General features: G+C 37.6%; 1 protein-coding gene across 1 annotated transcript in view; it reads left to right on the top strand.

The window, feature by feature from the left end:
• VPS13D (vacuolar protein sorting 13 homolog D) overlaps positions 1-17,289 on the top strand; it is a 96,969-nt gene that overhangs the window by 39,096 nt on the left and 40,584 nt on the right. The window contains exons 43-61 of the mRNA XM_031062339.1: positions 683-730; positions 1,464-1,614; positions 2,776-2,986; positions 4,087-4,334; positions 5,148-5,339; positions 6,664-6,790; positions 7,265-7,407; positions 8,221-8,351; positions 9,688-9,863; positions 9,979-10,102; positions 10,670-10,905; positions 11,662-11,770; positions 12,398-12,558; positions 12,951-13,059; positions 13,808-13,987; positions 14,322-14,438; positions 14,771-14,920; positions 15,076-15,225; positions 16,081-16,177. Coding sequence (XP_030918199.1) covers positions 683-730; positions 1,464-1,614; positions 2,776-2,986; positions 4,087-4,334; positions 5,148-5,339; positions 6,664-6,790; positions 7,265-7,407; positions 8,221-8,351; positions 9,688-9,863; positions 9,979-10,102; positions 10,670-10,905; positions 11,662-11,770; positions 12,398-12,558; positions 12,951-13,059; positions 13,808-13,987; positions 14,322-14,438; positions 14,771-14,920; positions 15,076-15,225; positions 16,081-16,177 — 2,860 coding nt within the window. The remainder of the gene's footprint in view (positions 1-682; positions 731-1,463; positions 1,615-2,775; positions 2,987-4,086; positions 4,335-5,147; positions 5,340-6,663; positions 6,791-7,264; positions 7,408-8,220; positions 8,352-9,687; positions 9,864-9,978; positions 10,103-10,669; positions 10,906-11,661; positions 11,771-12,397; positions 12,559-12,950; positions 13,060-13,807; positions 13,988-14,321; positions 14,439-14,770; positions 14,921-15,075; positions 15,226-16,080; positions 16,178-17,289) is intronic.

Raw genomic sequence — 17,289 nt, 5'->3', positions numbered from 1 at the left:
CAGGAATGCTTTTTATGTATTTAATTTGCTTAAAATAAACAACACTGGCAATTTCCTGTAAGCCTAGAGATTGGTTTTTAAGTATGTGGCTCTGTAGACAAAATATACTTGTCATGAAGGGAAAATGCAGTTGTAATAATGAGCAGGCTGGCATTTGGGGGAGGCTCAGTGATAAAAATGGTTTTGTGGATTTCAAGACTATGTTTTGAGCCTAGCTACTGGAAGTTCTTTTGCACTGGACAAATAGGAGATTGAGATCTTTTTGATATAAATCAGAATTAAATTTGATTTAAAACTGCTGACAAGAGCCAGTGATCTCTTACTTGAATTTTCTGATGTTTTTATATTGAAGCATAAAAAGGATCATCTCTCTGTAATTTGAATATTGAAGGAAAAGGATGCAAATTATGAGATTATGATAAATTAATGAGAATTCCTGTTCAGCAACATCTCCTGTAGACTTTTTCTTTACAACAAACCCTCCTTAAGCTTCATTTTTTTGAAAAGCAGTATTACAAACGGGCTTTGCTAATCTAGTTCTGACACGATTCCAAGTTTTACTGAAGATCAGAAACACAAAGTGATGAAAGTTTATTCTCCTGTAGTAAAGTTCTATGTTAAAGCTGAAAGCAGTATCTTAAAAGTTGAACTACTTTAACCTTCTTGTTTACTTTTCTCTCAGCTTGGAAGCCCAATAAGTAGAACAAATATAATACATCCACAAGTCTACGTGAGTATATATTTTCATTTTTTTGAGAGCTACTTAAATAAGAGTAGGGAAACTCTACAAGTGAACTGGCTTTCCCACCCTTCTAGAACCTTTTCAATAGAAAGGAAAGAAAATTTAAGCAAACAAAATGAGAGCAAATATTTATGATTTACCATTCTTCACCAGTATAAATGTTTGAAGAATGGGCTTTAATTCCAGTATATGAATTCTAGCACATAAACACATAGTAAATGTTGTTTTCAGGATCAAAGTGGCAATGACTTTGTGTGATGTAGAAGGTAAAACACCACAGCAGAAGGGCACCTATGAGTGAACAAAGTATGAATATGTTAAGAAAGCTCCAATTTATTTTTCAGTTTTGACAGATAGGAATGATGAGTGACTGGTAATTTTATGAGGCTTAGACTTCATGGATTTATTAAATAACGTAATAGTGAGAAGATGTATAAAGTTCTTCTCTTAGGATCTATATTGCTCTTATTTGAACTTGGATTATTTTGAGAAAGATAATGGAGTTAGTGGTAGGTGGAATTGCTTTTTCATAATTTTACTGTGCTTTGAGGAGGAGGTACAGGATCATAAACCACCATTATGAGACTATACACCTGATAGTCACACATGGTTGCACTCAGTTGGCAAGTTTTTCTCAGCAGTTAGTGCTTCATAATGGAGGTGTCCCTCTTCTAGATATATTCATTACCTGAGCTTTTTAATGCTTTTAAATATCTTCCAGTTTTCTTCATTGCCTCCAGTTCGTGTGGTGTTTGAAGTGACCATGGAGGGGAGCGCCCGGAAGGTGATAACAGTGCGCTCAGCCTTGATGCTGAAGAACAAGCTGGAAATTCCAATGGAGCTGAGACTGGACAGTCCCTCTGCCCCTGACAGTAAGTGCTGGACACTCCTGGGATGTTTTCTGAAAAATCCCTTCACCAGGATTTCCTCTCCTGGGAAGCTGGGAAGCTTCAGCTTCTCCATGTTTTGCTCGTTCGGAATGTGATTTGGAGAATTGTTTATTCAGCGTGTGAATTGTTTTTAGTTAATGTCCAATCACAGCCAGCTGTGTCAGACTCTCTGAGTCTGTCACGAGTTTTTATTTTTCATTCTTTGCTAGCCTTCTGATGTCTCCTTTCTCTTTCTTTAGTATAGTTTTAGTATATAATTTTCATATAATATAATACAATACAATATTAATATAGCAATACAATACAATATAATAATGATACAATTCAATATAATATTGATATAATATTGATATGATATAATATAATATAATAATCAGCCTTCTGAGAACTTGGAGTCAATTCTCATCTCTCACCTCATCCTGGGACCCACAACACCACAACAATTAATAACCACACTGTGACTCATATTGCTATAGCATTCCTTATGTACTGTGAGGAGTCCAGCTTTCTTCCCAAGAAGATTCACCACTGTCTGTGATGCTTCACACCAGCATAGACCTCCCTGGACAGGATATGGGTCATGTTAAGAAGAAGGCAGTCAGCAAGAGGCTAGAGAATCCAGTAGGATTTTCAGTTGTTGTTCAGATAAACAGGGAAAGCTGAGACTCTGTAAAGACTTAATCTTATTTATGTATATAACAAAGTTATCTCTTTAGCAGCAGTTGGTTCAGGAAAATATTTCCTTGCAGAAAAGTGGGAAAAAAGTGTTTATTTAATTGGTAAAGCATTTACCTTTGGTGTTACCATGCAAAGGTTTAGTGTAGAAATCTAATGATACATTGGTAATGTACCCAAAAGGTTTGAAGAATTAGGTTTTTTAAACAAGCATTTTCACTGAAGAATTTGAGTACTAGCAAGTTTTTACAGGCTGTTTCAGATTTACACACTGAAATTAGTCTGCTGCCAGATTGTTAATAGAGCTGAAAATAACAGGTTGGTTTTTGAAACATGCATAAATCAGGAAGTGATTTACATTAAAATTAAATGTATTGCCTTAAAATTTTGAGACTTACTACTTCAAAATTTTATGGTTTTCGGTAAAGGAGCCTCTTTTGATATGTGTGTTTTCTTCTCTGGTTGCAGAGCCTGTAGTCCTTCCAGCAGTGATGCCAGGAGATTCCTTTGCTATTCCATTACATCTCACATCCTGGCGTTTGCAAGCCAGGCCCAAAGGAATGGGATTCTTCTTCTCCAAGGCTCCTATTCACTGGACTAATGTCCAGAAGGCAGCAGAGGTGTGCAGCAGCAAGAGAGAGTGTCATTCCATGGAGTCTGAAAACAGCAGATTTTTCCGGTATTTAAAGCTGTGTTCTTCTTCTGTAAGCTCTGATAAATCCTGTGAAAGTAAATAACAGGAAAGGAAATGCTTAGAGAGGAAAGCTGCTGCAGTTTAGTGGGATGTTTTATTGGGTCTGTTGAGTAGTGAGAAGGCAGTGAAGTGTAGCTGCTCTGTTTCTGCAGGGCTCCTTGAAGCTCCTCTGGCAGTGCCTGTTAAACTCTGACAATACAAAGCACACTATGAATATTTACTGTAAAAAAGAAAATTCAGAAAATACAATGTGAACTTGCATTAAACTGACTGCTCAGTCTCACTTAGGATAATGAGTGGTTTTCCAAAAGAGTGTTCACAAATATTCATTCTTTGTCCTCAATGTCCCCTGCTCAGTTCTGAGGCCAAAAATGTCTCTGCATAGTGAGGACTTAATGGAATTTTGTAGTTTTCTGATACCATTGATTTAGGTCTGCTCTGAATTTAGGAAATACTAGGATAGGGATTATGGAAATTGTGTCAGGAAATGACCTTTGCCCACTATATAGTTATTGCTGTGTGTCAGTTTCATAGTTCATTTCCTAATATGCTGGTATCACAGGGAGCAAAATAAATTATTTAAAATCAAGGTTTACCAACTCAGTTTTTCACCTTAACTAATGAAAAACTGAGATGTCAAGTGGTTAGAACAAGGATATATCTACTGGGAAGAAGGAGACATTTAGCATTTATGTTTAAGAACATGATTGTAATTTACTTTAATGGTTAAAAATCTCTTTTTAGTAGCAGTTAAGAGCATGCTTCTGCAGTTTATGAAAGTTGGTTTTAAAGGTGGTAATCTCTAATAGTCATTTTCTGTTAGGTCTCTGAACAGACCAGTTTTTGGGGAACTAACTTTAGTCTTTGATTAAAATCAGAAAACTCATGTTGTCTTAATGTCAGACATAAATCCAAAATACCTTATAATAATCTACAAAGTGATTATGTGGAGAACAACTCTAAATGCTGTTTTTCTTATTCATCCTGAAATTAGAGCATCTTTGAGGACTTAATGCAATACAGAAAGATGGAGTTTAATTGTTCTGTCAAATTCATTGACTTCTCACACCTGTCTGCATTCCCAGGTTTTGTGTGGCTATAAAGAAAGAAAATTACCCAGACTACATGCCTTCCAGCATATTCTCTGACAGTGCTAAGCAAATTTTCAGGCAGCCTGGGCATACCATTTATCTCCTGCCAACGGTGGTGATCTGCAATCTGCTGCCTTGTGAGCTGGAGTTCTACGTGAAGGGTTTGCCCATCAGTGGGACACTGAAGCCTGGCAAAGAGGCTGCCTTGCACACAGCTGACACAGCCCAGAACATCGAGCTGGGTAAGGCTCCTGCTCAGGGACCATTGCTGCTCCTCTCTGTACCACCAGGAGACTTGTTCTGCAAGGAAATATGGCACAGAATGGAAAAATAGAAAGCATTTAAATGATGATTTTATTGGGTTGCATTACACAGCCCAGAACATCGAGCTGGGTAAGGCTCCTGCTCAGGGACCATTGCTGCTCCTCTCTGTACCACCAGGAGACTTGTTCTGCAAGGAACTGTGGCACAGAATGGAAAAATAGAAAGCATTTAAATGATTATTTCACTGGGTTGCAGAGCATCTTATTTTTAATGAAGTGAACACATTGGAAAAAAAACCAACCCAGTATTGCCGTCATTCCACCTGGTTGGTCACTCCTGGTTTGTGCTCCTCTAAGCTGTCACTTAAAATGTTCCTTGTTCAGTTCTTGTTTTCCTGAGAGTGGAAACTGGAGAAAACAGTGGTAAAGAGGGGAATAAATCAAATAAGCTCCTAATATTGTGGGTGGTTTTCTTTTTTCTTTTTAACAGAAATAATTGTTGAGAGTGTATGTGGAGTTACTCAACACAGGCTAGACCTGTAATGCCTAAAGCAATAATTAGCCCTAAGCAGGGTCCCTTACAGAACTAGTTTTACTGTTTGTGACTTAAATTGAGGAATATCTTAATAGGATCAGAGTTTACTATACTGGGCAGATATAAAAATTGATCAGGGTGAGCTCTCTTTAATATTTAGGGAGATCAAGTTATGTGAAACACCAACTTAAGTTCTTATCAAAACTCCTGTTTGTGTGGGTGATATTTTATTTTGCTGTGCTTTGTTTTGTTTACAGGGGTATTGCTGGAGAATTTCCCAATTTGCAAAGAGCTGCTGATTCCTCCAGGGACCCAGAACTACATGGTGAGGATGCGGCTGTACGATGCCAACAAGCGCCTGCTCAACCTGACCATCCGCATCGTGTGCCGTGCCGAGGGCTCCCTGAAAATCCTCATTTCAGCCCCTTACTGGCTAATCAACAAAACAGGCACGTTCTCTTGGAATCATCACGTGGGAAATAAGGATTTCCTGCAGGATTTTGATTTGCTTTCTAGCCAGATAAAATGTTTAAATGTTACTTAAGAGGAATAAAGCTCGTAAGAATTTATATTTTCAATATAAATATAAATAGAGATTTCTCATGTATTTATCATTATACTATCATTATCATTATTTCTATGTTATATATTATTTATTAATTTATATCTATTTATTTATTATTTATATCACTATCATTATTTATCATTATATTCTCATATAATTTATCAGTAAGAGATTTATCATGGCTTCAAATACTAATTTCAGCTCCATATTGGTTAATCAACAAAACAGGCAAGTTCCTTTGTAATCATCAAGTGGGAAATAACGGTGGATATATATATATATATATAGTTACAAATTCTATATATTCCATATTTCTATTATATATATAGAATATATATTCTATTTTATATATTGTATATTTTCTGTAGTACTTTGATTTGCTTTCGAGCCAAATAAAACTTTTAAATGCTACTTAAGAGAAATAAAGATTGTAAGAATTTATATTTTCAATATAAATATAAATAGAGATTTATAATGTATTTATCAGTATATTATCATTATTTATTTATATATTATTTATTTTTATTTATTTCTTACTTATATTTATATATAATTTATATCACTATAATTATTTATCATTATATTGTCATTATATCATTTATCAGAAAGAGATTTATCATGGCTTCAAATACTAATTTCAGCTCCTTATTGGTTAATCAACAAAACAGGAATGTTCTCTTGTAATCATCAAGTGGGAAATAACTATTTCCTGAAGTATTTTGATTTGCTTTCTAGTCAAATAAATGCTACCTAAGAGGAATAAAGGTTGCAAGAATTTATATTTTTATTAGTGCCAGCAGCTACTGTGATGCGTGTTACAGCAGATAACTTAGACATTTAGTTGCTGTATTACAGATTTTCAAACATGAGCTGTTGTGCCTCTCAATAAATCAATATAGATTAGATCACTGTTAAAATTTGTGATTTTCAAAGACTGAAATGCCTTGAGAAGGCCAAGGTGTGAATTGCAGTGAGTCTGTTTGAACTTCCACTGGCACTTTCAGGTCTGCACAGACCAATCTCATGACCTGCAGCTGTGAACAGCTGTTTTAAGAAGACTTAGAAGAACTTGAAGGAGAATTCATGGACAGTAATGGCCAAAATACTACAACAAAAATATCTTAATTTGAAATTTTTGCAGTTCTCATTTTAATTTGTGCAAAGGTGATGTGTAGTTTAACACTCTTTTCTTCTGTGTTCACTTAAAGGATTGCCACTTATCTTCAGACAAGATAATGCAAAAACAGATGCAGCTGGTCAGTTTGAGGAGCATGAGCTTGCTAGAAGCCTCAGCCCACTGCTGTTCTGTTATGCTGATAAAGAACAGCCAAACTTGTAAGTAAGAAGGGCAATCAGGAGGAAGTTTACAATGCTGAAAGTATTAAGATGACCTGTGAAATGATTAAGTTTTTTAATACTGTGTTGAGCATACTGAGCATACTTAGACATTTCCTACTGAAAGTTCCTTCATTGTCCGATTCTGTTGTGTCTCAATTCATTCCAAATTTTAATTTTTTTTTTATTTCAAAGATAAAAGACACACAGATGCTATTGTGATTATTCAGTCTGGAAATTGCCAAGCTTTTTACAGGACATGGCCATTGACTCCTTACCAATGTGTTGAAAGGGCTAATGGCAGAAATGCAGAATGAGTCACTCAGTAAGAGATTTATCATGGCTTCAAATGCTTCTGCATCCAGACACAGATGTTCTTTTTCCATCTGGGCATGTGTTTGATCACCAACATTGTGTTGCTACCTGATCCTTCATTTAAATGGCTAAACCTTTGTGTTTTCTTCTTACCCTCAGTTGTACAATGCGGGTTGGAAAAGGAATCCATCCTGATGGCATGCCTGGCTGGTGCCAGGGTTTCTCCCTGGATGGTGGCAGTGGTGTCAGAGCCCTCAAGGTGATCCAGCATGGAAACAGGCCAGGCCTCATCTATAACATTGGTAGGTGGTGATGGGAACACTGGAAAACCCTGTGGAGCTCTTGGTGAGATACAATGGCAGTGACACAAGAAACAGAACAATTGCAGCAGGGAAATGTATCTTCTTAAAGGCTTTTGAGGGTCCAGAGAAAACCATTAAACAAAAGATAGTGTTCTAAGTATTTTTATATCTTATCAGCTTTCAGTTATTTTTAATTTTACATTTCATCACTGAGTGTTAATAACTACATTGGCAAACTGTTCTGTCTGCTTCTGTGTTTTTATTCCCTTTGCATGTTAATTCTAAATCCCATGACATTACTTTGATTATTTTGTGTGTCTGTGCATTGTAACTGTTCATCCATGTGCTGCTTCTCTGAGTTTTGCTTGGTGGTGCCTGCATAGGCTGATGTGCAGGAGTGCAGCTTCTGGATTCCTTGTGCTCCTGGTGTACATAAAGTACAAGCAGGTTTTAGTTTTGAATTAAATGAGAGTCTGGAAGTTACTCCACAGTGATTTTCAAGGAATTTTTCATATGTTTAAAAGTGAAATAATTACTTGCATTGGTAAATTTGTGATTGGGAATTGTTTTTGGGTTTTTTATCTTCAGTTGTCTTCAGTATCTAAGTTGTACTTGAGAAATAGAGGGTAACAGATGGCATAAGGTTCCATTAACTGTTTAAAATAAAATAATGTTCCAGTGAAGGCAGTTGTATGGCACAAAGGCTTCATCTCAGGAACACAAGAAAGAACTTACGTTCTCTGAAATATACTGTGGGACTGTCTTTTCCTTTGGTAAATAAAAGCTATATTTCCACCTTGTTTTTATGACTAGGTATTGATGTTAAAAAAGGCAGAGGCCGTTACATTGACACCTGCATGGTCACCTTTGCTCCCCGGTACCTGTTGGATAATAAATCAAGTTACAAACTGGCCTTTGTTCAGCGGGAATTTGCCAGAGGTCAGGTAAGGAGCTTCCTGGTTGTGACTTTTTAGTACAGTACTCTCCTGGTTCAGGGCAGATTTGGGTGAGAACCTCCAAAGGGGTTCCTCTAGAAAGCAGATTCGGGTGGCTCATCCCTCACCTGGTTTGGGGAAAATACTTCCTTGGAGAAAAGTGGAAAAAAACCATTTTATTTAATAGGCAAAGCATTCACCAGCACAAAAAATTAACAATACTAAGCAATTAAACCTCTTGCTGCTCCAAAAGAGATGATAAACTCAGAAAGCCCCTCCATGGGCTGTGGCTTGGCTCACTCAGTCTCTTATCAGTCTCCTATCAGTCCCTCTGGCACTGGAAAAAATGTCTCAGCCCAGGCCCAGCCTGGTGGGCTGTAGGTGAGAGCTGCCAGTGCTCTTCTGCGTGTTCAGTCCAGAGCAGGTTTAAACAGCTCCAAAGAAAAAGAAAAACCACAATCCAGGGAACTTCTCTGCCTCAGCTAGCTAAAAGCAAAGGAGTGCTCTGTCCCACTGTCTGTCCATGCTGCAGACAACACGGTCCAGGAGAAGGAATGTGGAAGAGTGAGTGCAGTGTCTGAAAACAAACTGCCTGCTTCTTCTTCCCCCCACTTTGGTCTCAGAACCAGTCTTTAAGGGTGCAAAACTTATTTCTGGGCTAAGCAGACAAATGGGGATATGAACATCATAAAGTCACCCCAAGACTGCACTTAGTCACAGCATCTGCCCACCAAGAAGAGCAGACATTGTTCTGAAAGTATTGTTGGCTGGTTATGAGGATCTTTCTCATTATCCCAATAGCAGTGGAATAATGAGAAGACAGACCTGACAGAAGAATGGCTGTGTTTGTATTTTAGAGGTGTTTGTATTTTAGAGGAAATATTGAGTAGCTGTAGTTATTACCAGAGCACAGGAGTACTATGAAATTTCTTGCTTTATTTTATGAAGCATTGAACGGTTCAAAACAACTATTGCTTTGAGATGTCATCTATAAATCAACACAGGCCAATGGCAGCAAAGTGATGGATATCCACCCATTTAAGACATGTGATCATAAAACACAAGCTAAAACAGTGACAAGGCAGAGATGAATGTTTGTGTTCAGATTAACATCTCAAGGTCAGAGTGCCTAGGCATATCAATGAGAAATTTCAGCTAACACTCTAAGAATATTAATCTAGAAATGTGTAATAGTAAACTAAAGAAGATATTGAATTTTAATGACATCTTTTTTGATTGTCTAAGAAAATATTTATAGTATACTAATCACAGAGTGATTGGAATTTGTTCTGGATTTTTCAGTGCTGGGATTATTTACCAATTTTTTCCCAATTTCTGGTCCTAGGGAGCATCCAATCCTGATGGCTACATCTCCACCCTCCCTGGTTCCAGTGTTGTGTTCCACTGGCCACGGAATGATTATGATCAGCTGTTGTGTGTGAGGCTGATGGAAGTCCCAAACTGCATCTGGTCTGGGGGCTTTGAGGTCAACAAGAACAATTCGTTCCACATTAATATGAGGTAGCTGTGACCTGTAAATCCTCTGCAGCTGCTGTGTTTTGATAGAAGCAGCTGTTTAACACTGCGGATAATGCAGATGAGAAGTTGACATGTCTTGTACTGTGATCTTCTTCAGGGATACCCTGGGAAAATGTTACTTTTTAAGGGTAGAAATCACCCTCCAAGGAGCCACGTATCGCGTTGCATTCAGTGACACCGACCAGTTACCGCCGCCTTTCCGCATCGACAATTTCTCCAAGGTAAAACAACCAAAGCCCATATTTTTCCTTTTTTTAGTAAAAAAGTAATTCTTCTGTATTTGTTAGAAGTGGGAGATGACTAACTTGTGTAATGAAATAAAATGAAAGTCTGTCTATTTGTCTGTAGTAATTGCAGTTTTCTGAAGTTCTAGTAAATGTTGGTAGTACACAGCTACATCATCTTTTTCAAATAATGGTGGTAACATTGTGGCTTTCATGAGTGCTTTAAAAGTCTTACAAGGAAGAGAAATATTACCAATGAGAGGCATGGAATTTAATCTGTTCTAATCTTGTAATTTAGATTAGCAGGGTTTGAGATGCTCCTGCATCACATTTCACACAGATGACAGATAAAAGCAAAGATGATGTTTATCATCTCTTTAAGACTCTATTCACTTGAGACCTGAATGGAAGAATATGCATATGGAAATGATAGGGGGTAGGGAGAAAGAAGTGATCTGAGCATGTTTTAGTCATCAACTCCTGGTATGTGAGTAAATGATAGCAAAAAGTCTGTCTGATGAGCAATTCCTGTATGAACAAACTCCTCTTTGCTGACTGTTACAGGTCCCAGTTGTGTTTAAGCAGCACGGGGTGGTGGAGCCCAGGCTGTCCACTGATGTGAAGCCCATGACCTCTCTGGATTATGCATGGGATGAGCCAATCCTGCCTCCCTTCATCACCCTGACAGTGAAAGGAGCAGGCTCCTCAGAAGTTATGTGCTGTATGAATGACTTCCAAGACAGCAAACTGCTCTACTATGAAAACTTCATCTATATTGCTGCTACATATACTTTCTCAGGGTAATTCTTGATATCTTTGATGGAAATACTTCTAACGTTCACATTAAGCTTTAATTAATTAATATCAAATTATTATTCTCTTTATGGTTACCATTAAAAAGTTTTTCCCATGGAGTTAAACTTCTGTCTACCTTGTAGCTAGCAGAAGAAATGCCAAATTCAGAAGCTGTCTGGTTGTTAGTAATTTGTGTGTTTTACCTCGTTTGGACATAGTACCTTTGCTTTAGAGGTGCAGCTTGACAGTTATTCTGTCACACAGTGAGAAGGATTTAGCTTCTGGCATCTGCTGTGACCCCACTATGTGGTCTTGGAAGAGTTGGGATGTTTGGGATCCCCCTCTGAGGACTTAATGTTTTTTGGTGTATAAAGGACACTTTACCACAAGTCACACCTATTTACAACATGCCTGTGAGGTTTAGGCTTGCACTAGTTTATATGCTACTGAAAACAGCTCTGGGAGATTGATACAGAGCTTTGTTGCTTTCCTCAAAATGAGGTAGGAAACTGTCTTTTAATTCATCTGTTTTGCCTGTGAAATTCTAGTTCCAGTGAGAAATCAAAGCCCCTTTTAAGAATTTACTCAAGTTACCAGCCTGCCCTGGTAGTTCCTAACAAGAGGGGAAAAACTCCCAATATAAATGTTAGTCTGATGGGCTGTATTGGAAGTGTAAACTTCCAGCTGAAAATTGATGCAGATCTAACTTGTGCTACAGAAGAAGCTGCTGAACAAACATGATGCTGTTTTCTTGGTTCCAGGTTACAGGAGCCAAGTGTAAGACCAGTTACTTCAAATAAGGATGCTGCAAATGCAGAGCTTGTCCTCGATGTTTCTCCAAAGACTCAACGAGTTTTGCTGAAAAAGAAGGTACCAGGACACATTTGACTTTTTTTTTAAACAATACTGTTGCTATGTGCTGAAGTAAAATCAAATGCTAAGAGTAGGACAACATTAAAAAAAAAAGTTCTAGTTTCTAAAGGGTAGAGAAAGACTCCAAACTGATAGGTTATTTTATTTTGAGTTGTGGTGATGCTTCTGTATAAGACTTTTATAGGGGTAAAGGTGACAGAAATGGGAACTGGACTAAAGTGGCAAGGAAGGTTGTAAATGCCTCCTAGACAGCAGAATATGGTACTTGTGCATTGGATAGTCTCATGAAGTTACAAGGTAGGACATGCTTCCTTTTTGGGAGCATTGTAAGCCAAGTCATCTATTTCTGGAGCTCTTAAGAAATAGAAACTGTGTTTAAATATTGCTGAGATGAACAAACAGCTTTTAAATGCAGCTCTTCATCTAGCTGCTGTTGTGTATTCATTGAACATCAGAGTTCAATCAGAAGCCTTTATCCAGTCTAGATCCTAATTCTAATTCAGGGCTCTGAAGTTAAATATAAACAATTCATTCCAAGAATTATAGTTCAAAGCCTCTGATAGCAAAACAGAATGAAAATATTTGCTCTGTATTGTATTTAAATGTTGAATTTTTCTGTAACAGGAGCCAGGAAAGCGATCCCAGCTCTGGAGGATGACAGACTCAGGAATGCTTTGCCATGAAGGTTCTTCAGTTCCTCACAACCCCCACAAACCTTCCCCTCGCTCTGAGGACTCCAGTATGATTTTGGATATTGCAGGCCTAGCAGCTGTGACAAATAACAGGTATTGAAATACATACATACATTGAATACAGTTCAAACATTGAAATGCATACATTGAATACAGTTCCTCAGGAAACTGATGGGGGTTTCTAACAATGTCTTTGAAAACATACTTAATCTGATAGTCTCTGAATATGGAAAGACATTGTTCTGAAGGAATATGAAAGAGCTGGATTTTGTCTGGTTTTATTAGACAGTCTCACAATCACCTGTGTGACTTGGAAATACTTGTAAAAGCGTGGCTCATGCCTTTTTAGCAGGTGACTCTTGACAGAGCACTTCAGAAGAGAGATTAGGAAAATGAACTGGGGCAAAATAAATGCTCAGCATTAACACAAGTGCAGGGTAAAAGTTGTGAGGAGCATCCTGTGAGCACTGAGGCTTCCCCTGCAGGTACGAGCCCCTGATGCTGAGACGGCCGGACCGGCGGCGCAGCACCACCCAGACGTGGAGCTTCCAGGATGGCAAGCTGACCTGTGGCATCCCTGGCCTTGTCGTCCAAGTCAGTACTGATCATGTCTCAAACCTGTTTTGTTTGCTGCTGATGTAGATGACAGAATCGTTTGGGATTAGTATTGAAGTGAACTAAAAGCTATGAGACAAGTTCAGGATACAGAGCAAAACAAACTTGTGCAAGCACCTTATGTTTTAAGTTTATATTTGAATGTTCTTATTAATTTCAAATAGTTAAAGATCTTGTACACTATTAATTAGAAATTAGAAAAGTATTTTAGTTAGTACCATGATATTGCATCGATCATTTACTGCAGTGTAGTAAGTTACTTCTTGAAGCAACCAAAAATCTCTGTATTGCTGTCTTTAGACAGCAATAAATAAGGATTGACTCAGTAAGGATTTACATTCTCATGCACAGGTCCAGAGTTCATCTTTTAAAAAGCTTCCTATCATTTTGGAAGGCTTTTCAGGAAGAACTTTCCAATGTCCCTTGATGATGTGATAGCTTCAGTTTTAAAGGTGCAGTGGGAATACTTAATTCCCACTTAATTATCAATTACTTAATTATTGATCTTGGCTGCTCCTTTTATCTGCCAACTAATTAAACATGAGTTAGTAGAAACTTTAGTAATAGCAAGTAAAATACTGCTGGACTGATCTTCTTTTAGTTCTGAAGAATAAGGAGAGGAAAGTAAAATACCATTTTAAATTAATATATGTAAATAGTTATCTGAAATGTTTACCTATTGCTTAATTACTTAATTTTCTTTCCTTCCTTTTTTTTCTTTCTCCAGGCAAAGGGAGGAATAAAGGGTCTTCACGATGGAGCTGAAGTTGTTCTAGGTCCTGATAACTCACTTGAGCTTTTGGGGCCAGTTCCACCTGAACAGCAGTTCACAAACCAAAAGATGAGACCTGGCTCAGGAGTGCTGGCTGTGAGAGTCATCCCAGATGGGCCAACTAGAGTTCTGCAGGTGACAGTCCTTCATTAACTAGAATCTAGTTACATTCTTTGCTTATACTGGAAATACTCTTTTTCTGTATTAAATCTTTAAATCCTTATGAAAAGCTGCCTTTATAATGACATGAAGGGGATGGGAATATCATAAACCAGAAGTAGTTAGTACAAAAGTTTCCTTGTCCTTAATTTTTTAAAAAGATAATTTACTAAGGTAGGGCAACGTAGTTATTATTATATAGGGGAAGCCTCACTTATTTATATATATGAAAGGGATCATTGTAGTAATTTATTTATCATTATATTTATATATATGAAAGGGATCATTGTGGTAATTTATTTATTTTCAGATCACTGATTGTAACCAACGTAGAAGTGATCGTTCATTCAGTGAAGGAGAACAACTGCCAGTTTCAGAACAAGATCTGCGCAAGTTCAAAAATCCAGATACAGAGCAGGAATTGGAAGTAAGATATGACAACTAGTACTTGTCTTTTTTATTTTAATTTTCCTTTCTAGATTTCAGGAGGGGGATGATGGTCAGTTACCTCTCCTAATGATGACCTCGTGTTATGAACTTTAGGTTTTCCTGCTACAGCTTCTTGTTCTTGGGTTAATATGTCTTAACCTTCTTGAGTCTAAGACTAATTGTTAAAGAGCTGGTAATTGTTAAAGAGCTCCAGGATCATCTGGAGATGATACTAAAAAAATAATTTCTTTGCAGAAATGTGTATTTGTTATCACAGGTTTATTCAGTGCTGGTTTGTTAGTGGTGGGTTTTTTCCCCTTCTTTTCTCAGGTGCTTGTGAAACTGGAAGGTGGAATAGGATTGTCTTTGGTCAACAAAGTCCCTGAAGAGCTTGTGTTTGCAAGCCTCACCAACATTAATGTCCACTACACTCAGCTCTCAACTGGTCAGGTGCTAGAGCTCAGTGTGCAAGATATACAGGTATTTGCCATTTTGAAATAAATTAATTTATTCATGGGTCTTCTTCAGGTTTTTTTTGAGTCATAATAGGTTTGAAAAATGTTTAGAGCAATGACTGAGATTTTAATTCCTAAGTATCACTGCAGTTTCAATGCCATTTTCTGTCCATTGTGTAGGTGGACAACCAACTTCTTGGCACCACACAGCCTTTTATGCTCTTTCTGACACCCAAGAGGATTGAGAATGGGCCCCTGGACCCTGCTCCTGCTGTGCAAGTCAATGCCATGAAATTTCCCAGTAAAAATGCACTGACTGATATATACAAGGTAAACCACAATGTTCTGTTTGTGTAACATAGATATTACTTAAATGACCTTTCCTGTTCTTAATTTTTACTTGTAATCTGAATTCAGTGGTTTGCGAAATACACTTTGTTGAATCAGTTCTGAAGCTTAAAGGACACAGTGCCCATCTTTTCATGTTCACAGTGTTTAAAGCTATAGAACAGTGATGAACAGGGTAATAATTACATTTAAAAATGTGACAATTCACTCCAGACCCCAGTCTGTCCATGTCTCTGACCTTACTTTTCAAGGCAGTTATTCTCTCCTGAGAACTGTAGCACAGTGAACCAGAATATCTGTGTTTTATTCTTCAGGAGTTGAATACAAGGTTATAAATTCTCTGTGGTAAGCTGTTATCTTGCTTCATAAACCTGGTTCTGTGCACTGCAGTCATTTGGGAACGTTGGTTGTAAATTTATCCACCAACTGTGGATAAATGTACTGTGATGGCAAAACTGAGTTGGTTGTCAAGACTTACTTTCTCACTTGGAATCTTCACCCATGTATTTTGACTCTGTTCTGAAAAGCAGCTGATTTTAGTGCTGGAAATGCAGCTAAGATTTTGAAGTGTTAGGATTAGGTAATTAAATACAAGGCCTTCCAGAAAATTGAAATAATCATCACTATTTGAAATAATCATCACTAGTTGAAATAATTATCACTAGTTGTAGATAACTTGAAGCGAAGAAAGCTACCAAAGACATTTTGAAGATGGGAGTCTTGCTATAAATCCATGAAAGTGAAAATATTCCATTGAAATAGAGTCCTTTTTAATAGCTTACATGGGTTATATATCTGGTGTTAATGCTGTAAACTGAGACTTGTTTATCTCTGTAGCATCTGATGATCACTGCCCGAAAGTTCACAGTTCAAATTGAGGAGAAACTTCTTCTGAAGCTGTTGAGTTTCTTTGGCTACGGCCAGTCGGAATCAGGTGTGGTATAACATTGCACAGCCCAGTTTTACAATGTACAGAAGTATTATGATCTTTGTGTATAAAGTAAGTAGAAAACACCAGCACACTGTTGGCTGTGTGGAACCTCCCACTCTTGAGCAGAGCTGGAAATGCCTCAGTGGCCCCTGTGAAGCTCTTGATGGTGTTGTGCCTGTGGCAGAGCTCAGGTGATGGCCCAAATCCAGCCTGTCTCTGTATCTGCAGTCATCTGAACTGGGATAAAAGAAATTGTGTTATTACTTTAGCAAGCCACTTTGTTTAGTGACTTGTTTAATTTGTTTATTTAACCCAGGGCTAGAAGTGGGATCTGTGTTAATTTGTTCCTTGGGCAGTTCCTCTTGCTTCACTGCAAGAAAATTTTGTCTGACCTTTGTTGTGGCATCCATACCCCTGGTTTTAATTGTAATGTAAGTTTTCTTTCATTCACTGAGGCAAGACAGACCTTTTCAATCTTCTGATCTCATAGGTGCTATTCTAATTCTCCTATTTTAGTGTTTATCTGTGCTTTGGAAACTTTCTGAAATGTTTGTTTTGGAGTGGCAATTGAAAAAGTCACTTCTATTATGCAGTAGCCTGTGTGCTGTTACATAATAACTGTCACAGGAAAAGAACTATTTTTGGCATGATTCCAAATGGGGCCAAGCCTACAAATGATGCTCCAGAGTTCTGTCTTGCTAATCCACAGTATCCCCTGAATTGTCTCTGGAAAAATAACAGTGTTGCATTTCTCAGAGGACTTTCAAACTTAAATCTCTTGTGATGAGGAAGAAGTACAAATTTTGAGTTTTGCTCTTAGCCTTTTAACTAATCTCCCCTTTGTTCTGGTTTACCCTGTTCCTTTTGCTCTTTTTTTTTCCCTTACTTACTGTACATTATTTGTAGTTTATCTGCTGATGTTATCCTAGATTCAGACAAAAATAACTTTCTCATTTTTAGTTAGCATGTTTTATTGCTCATAAGTCAGAGTTCATAAGGTTTGGTCATCTTTCATCTTTGCCCTGCTTCCTCACACCACCCAGGTGCTCTTACAAATAGCATAAGCCTATTAATGTCAACCAAATTTGAGTCACTCTCCATGTAAATTGATTTAT

The sequence above is a fragment of the Geospiza fortis genome, unplaced genomic scaffold, assembly GCF_000277835.1.
Source record: "Geospiza fortis unplaced genomic scaffold, GeoFor_1.0 scaffold132, whole genome shotgun sequence".
Classification (NCBI taxonomy): Eukaryota; Metazoa; Chordata; class Aves; order Passeriformes; family Thraupidae; genus Geospiza; species Geospiza fortis.
The sequence above is the reverse complement of the archived record's forward strand: the minus strand, read 5'-3'. Positions and strand labels throughout refer to the sequence as shown.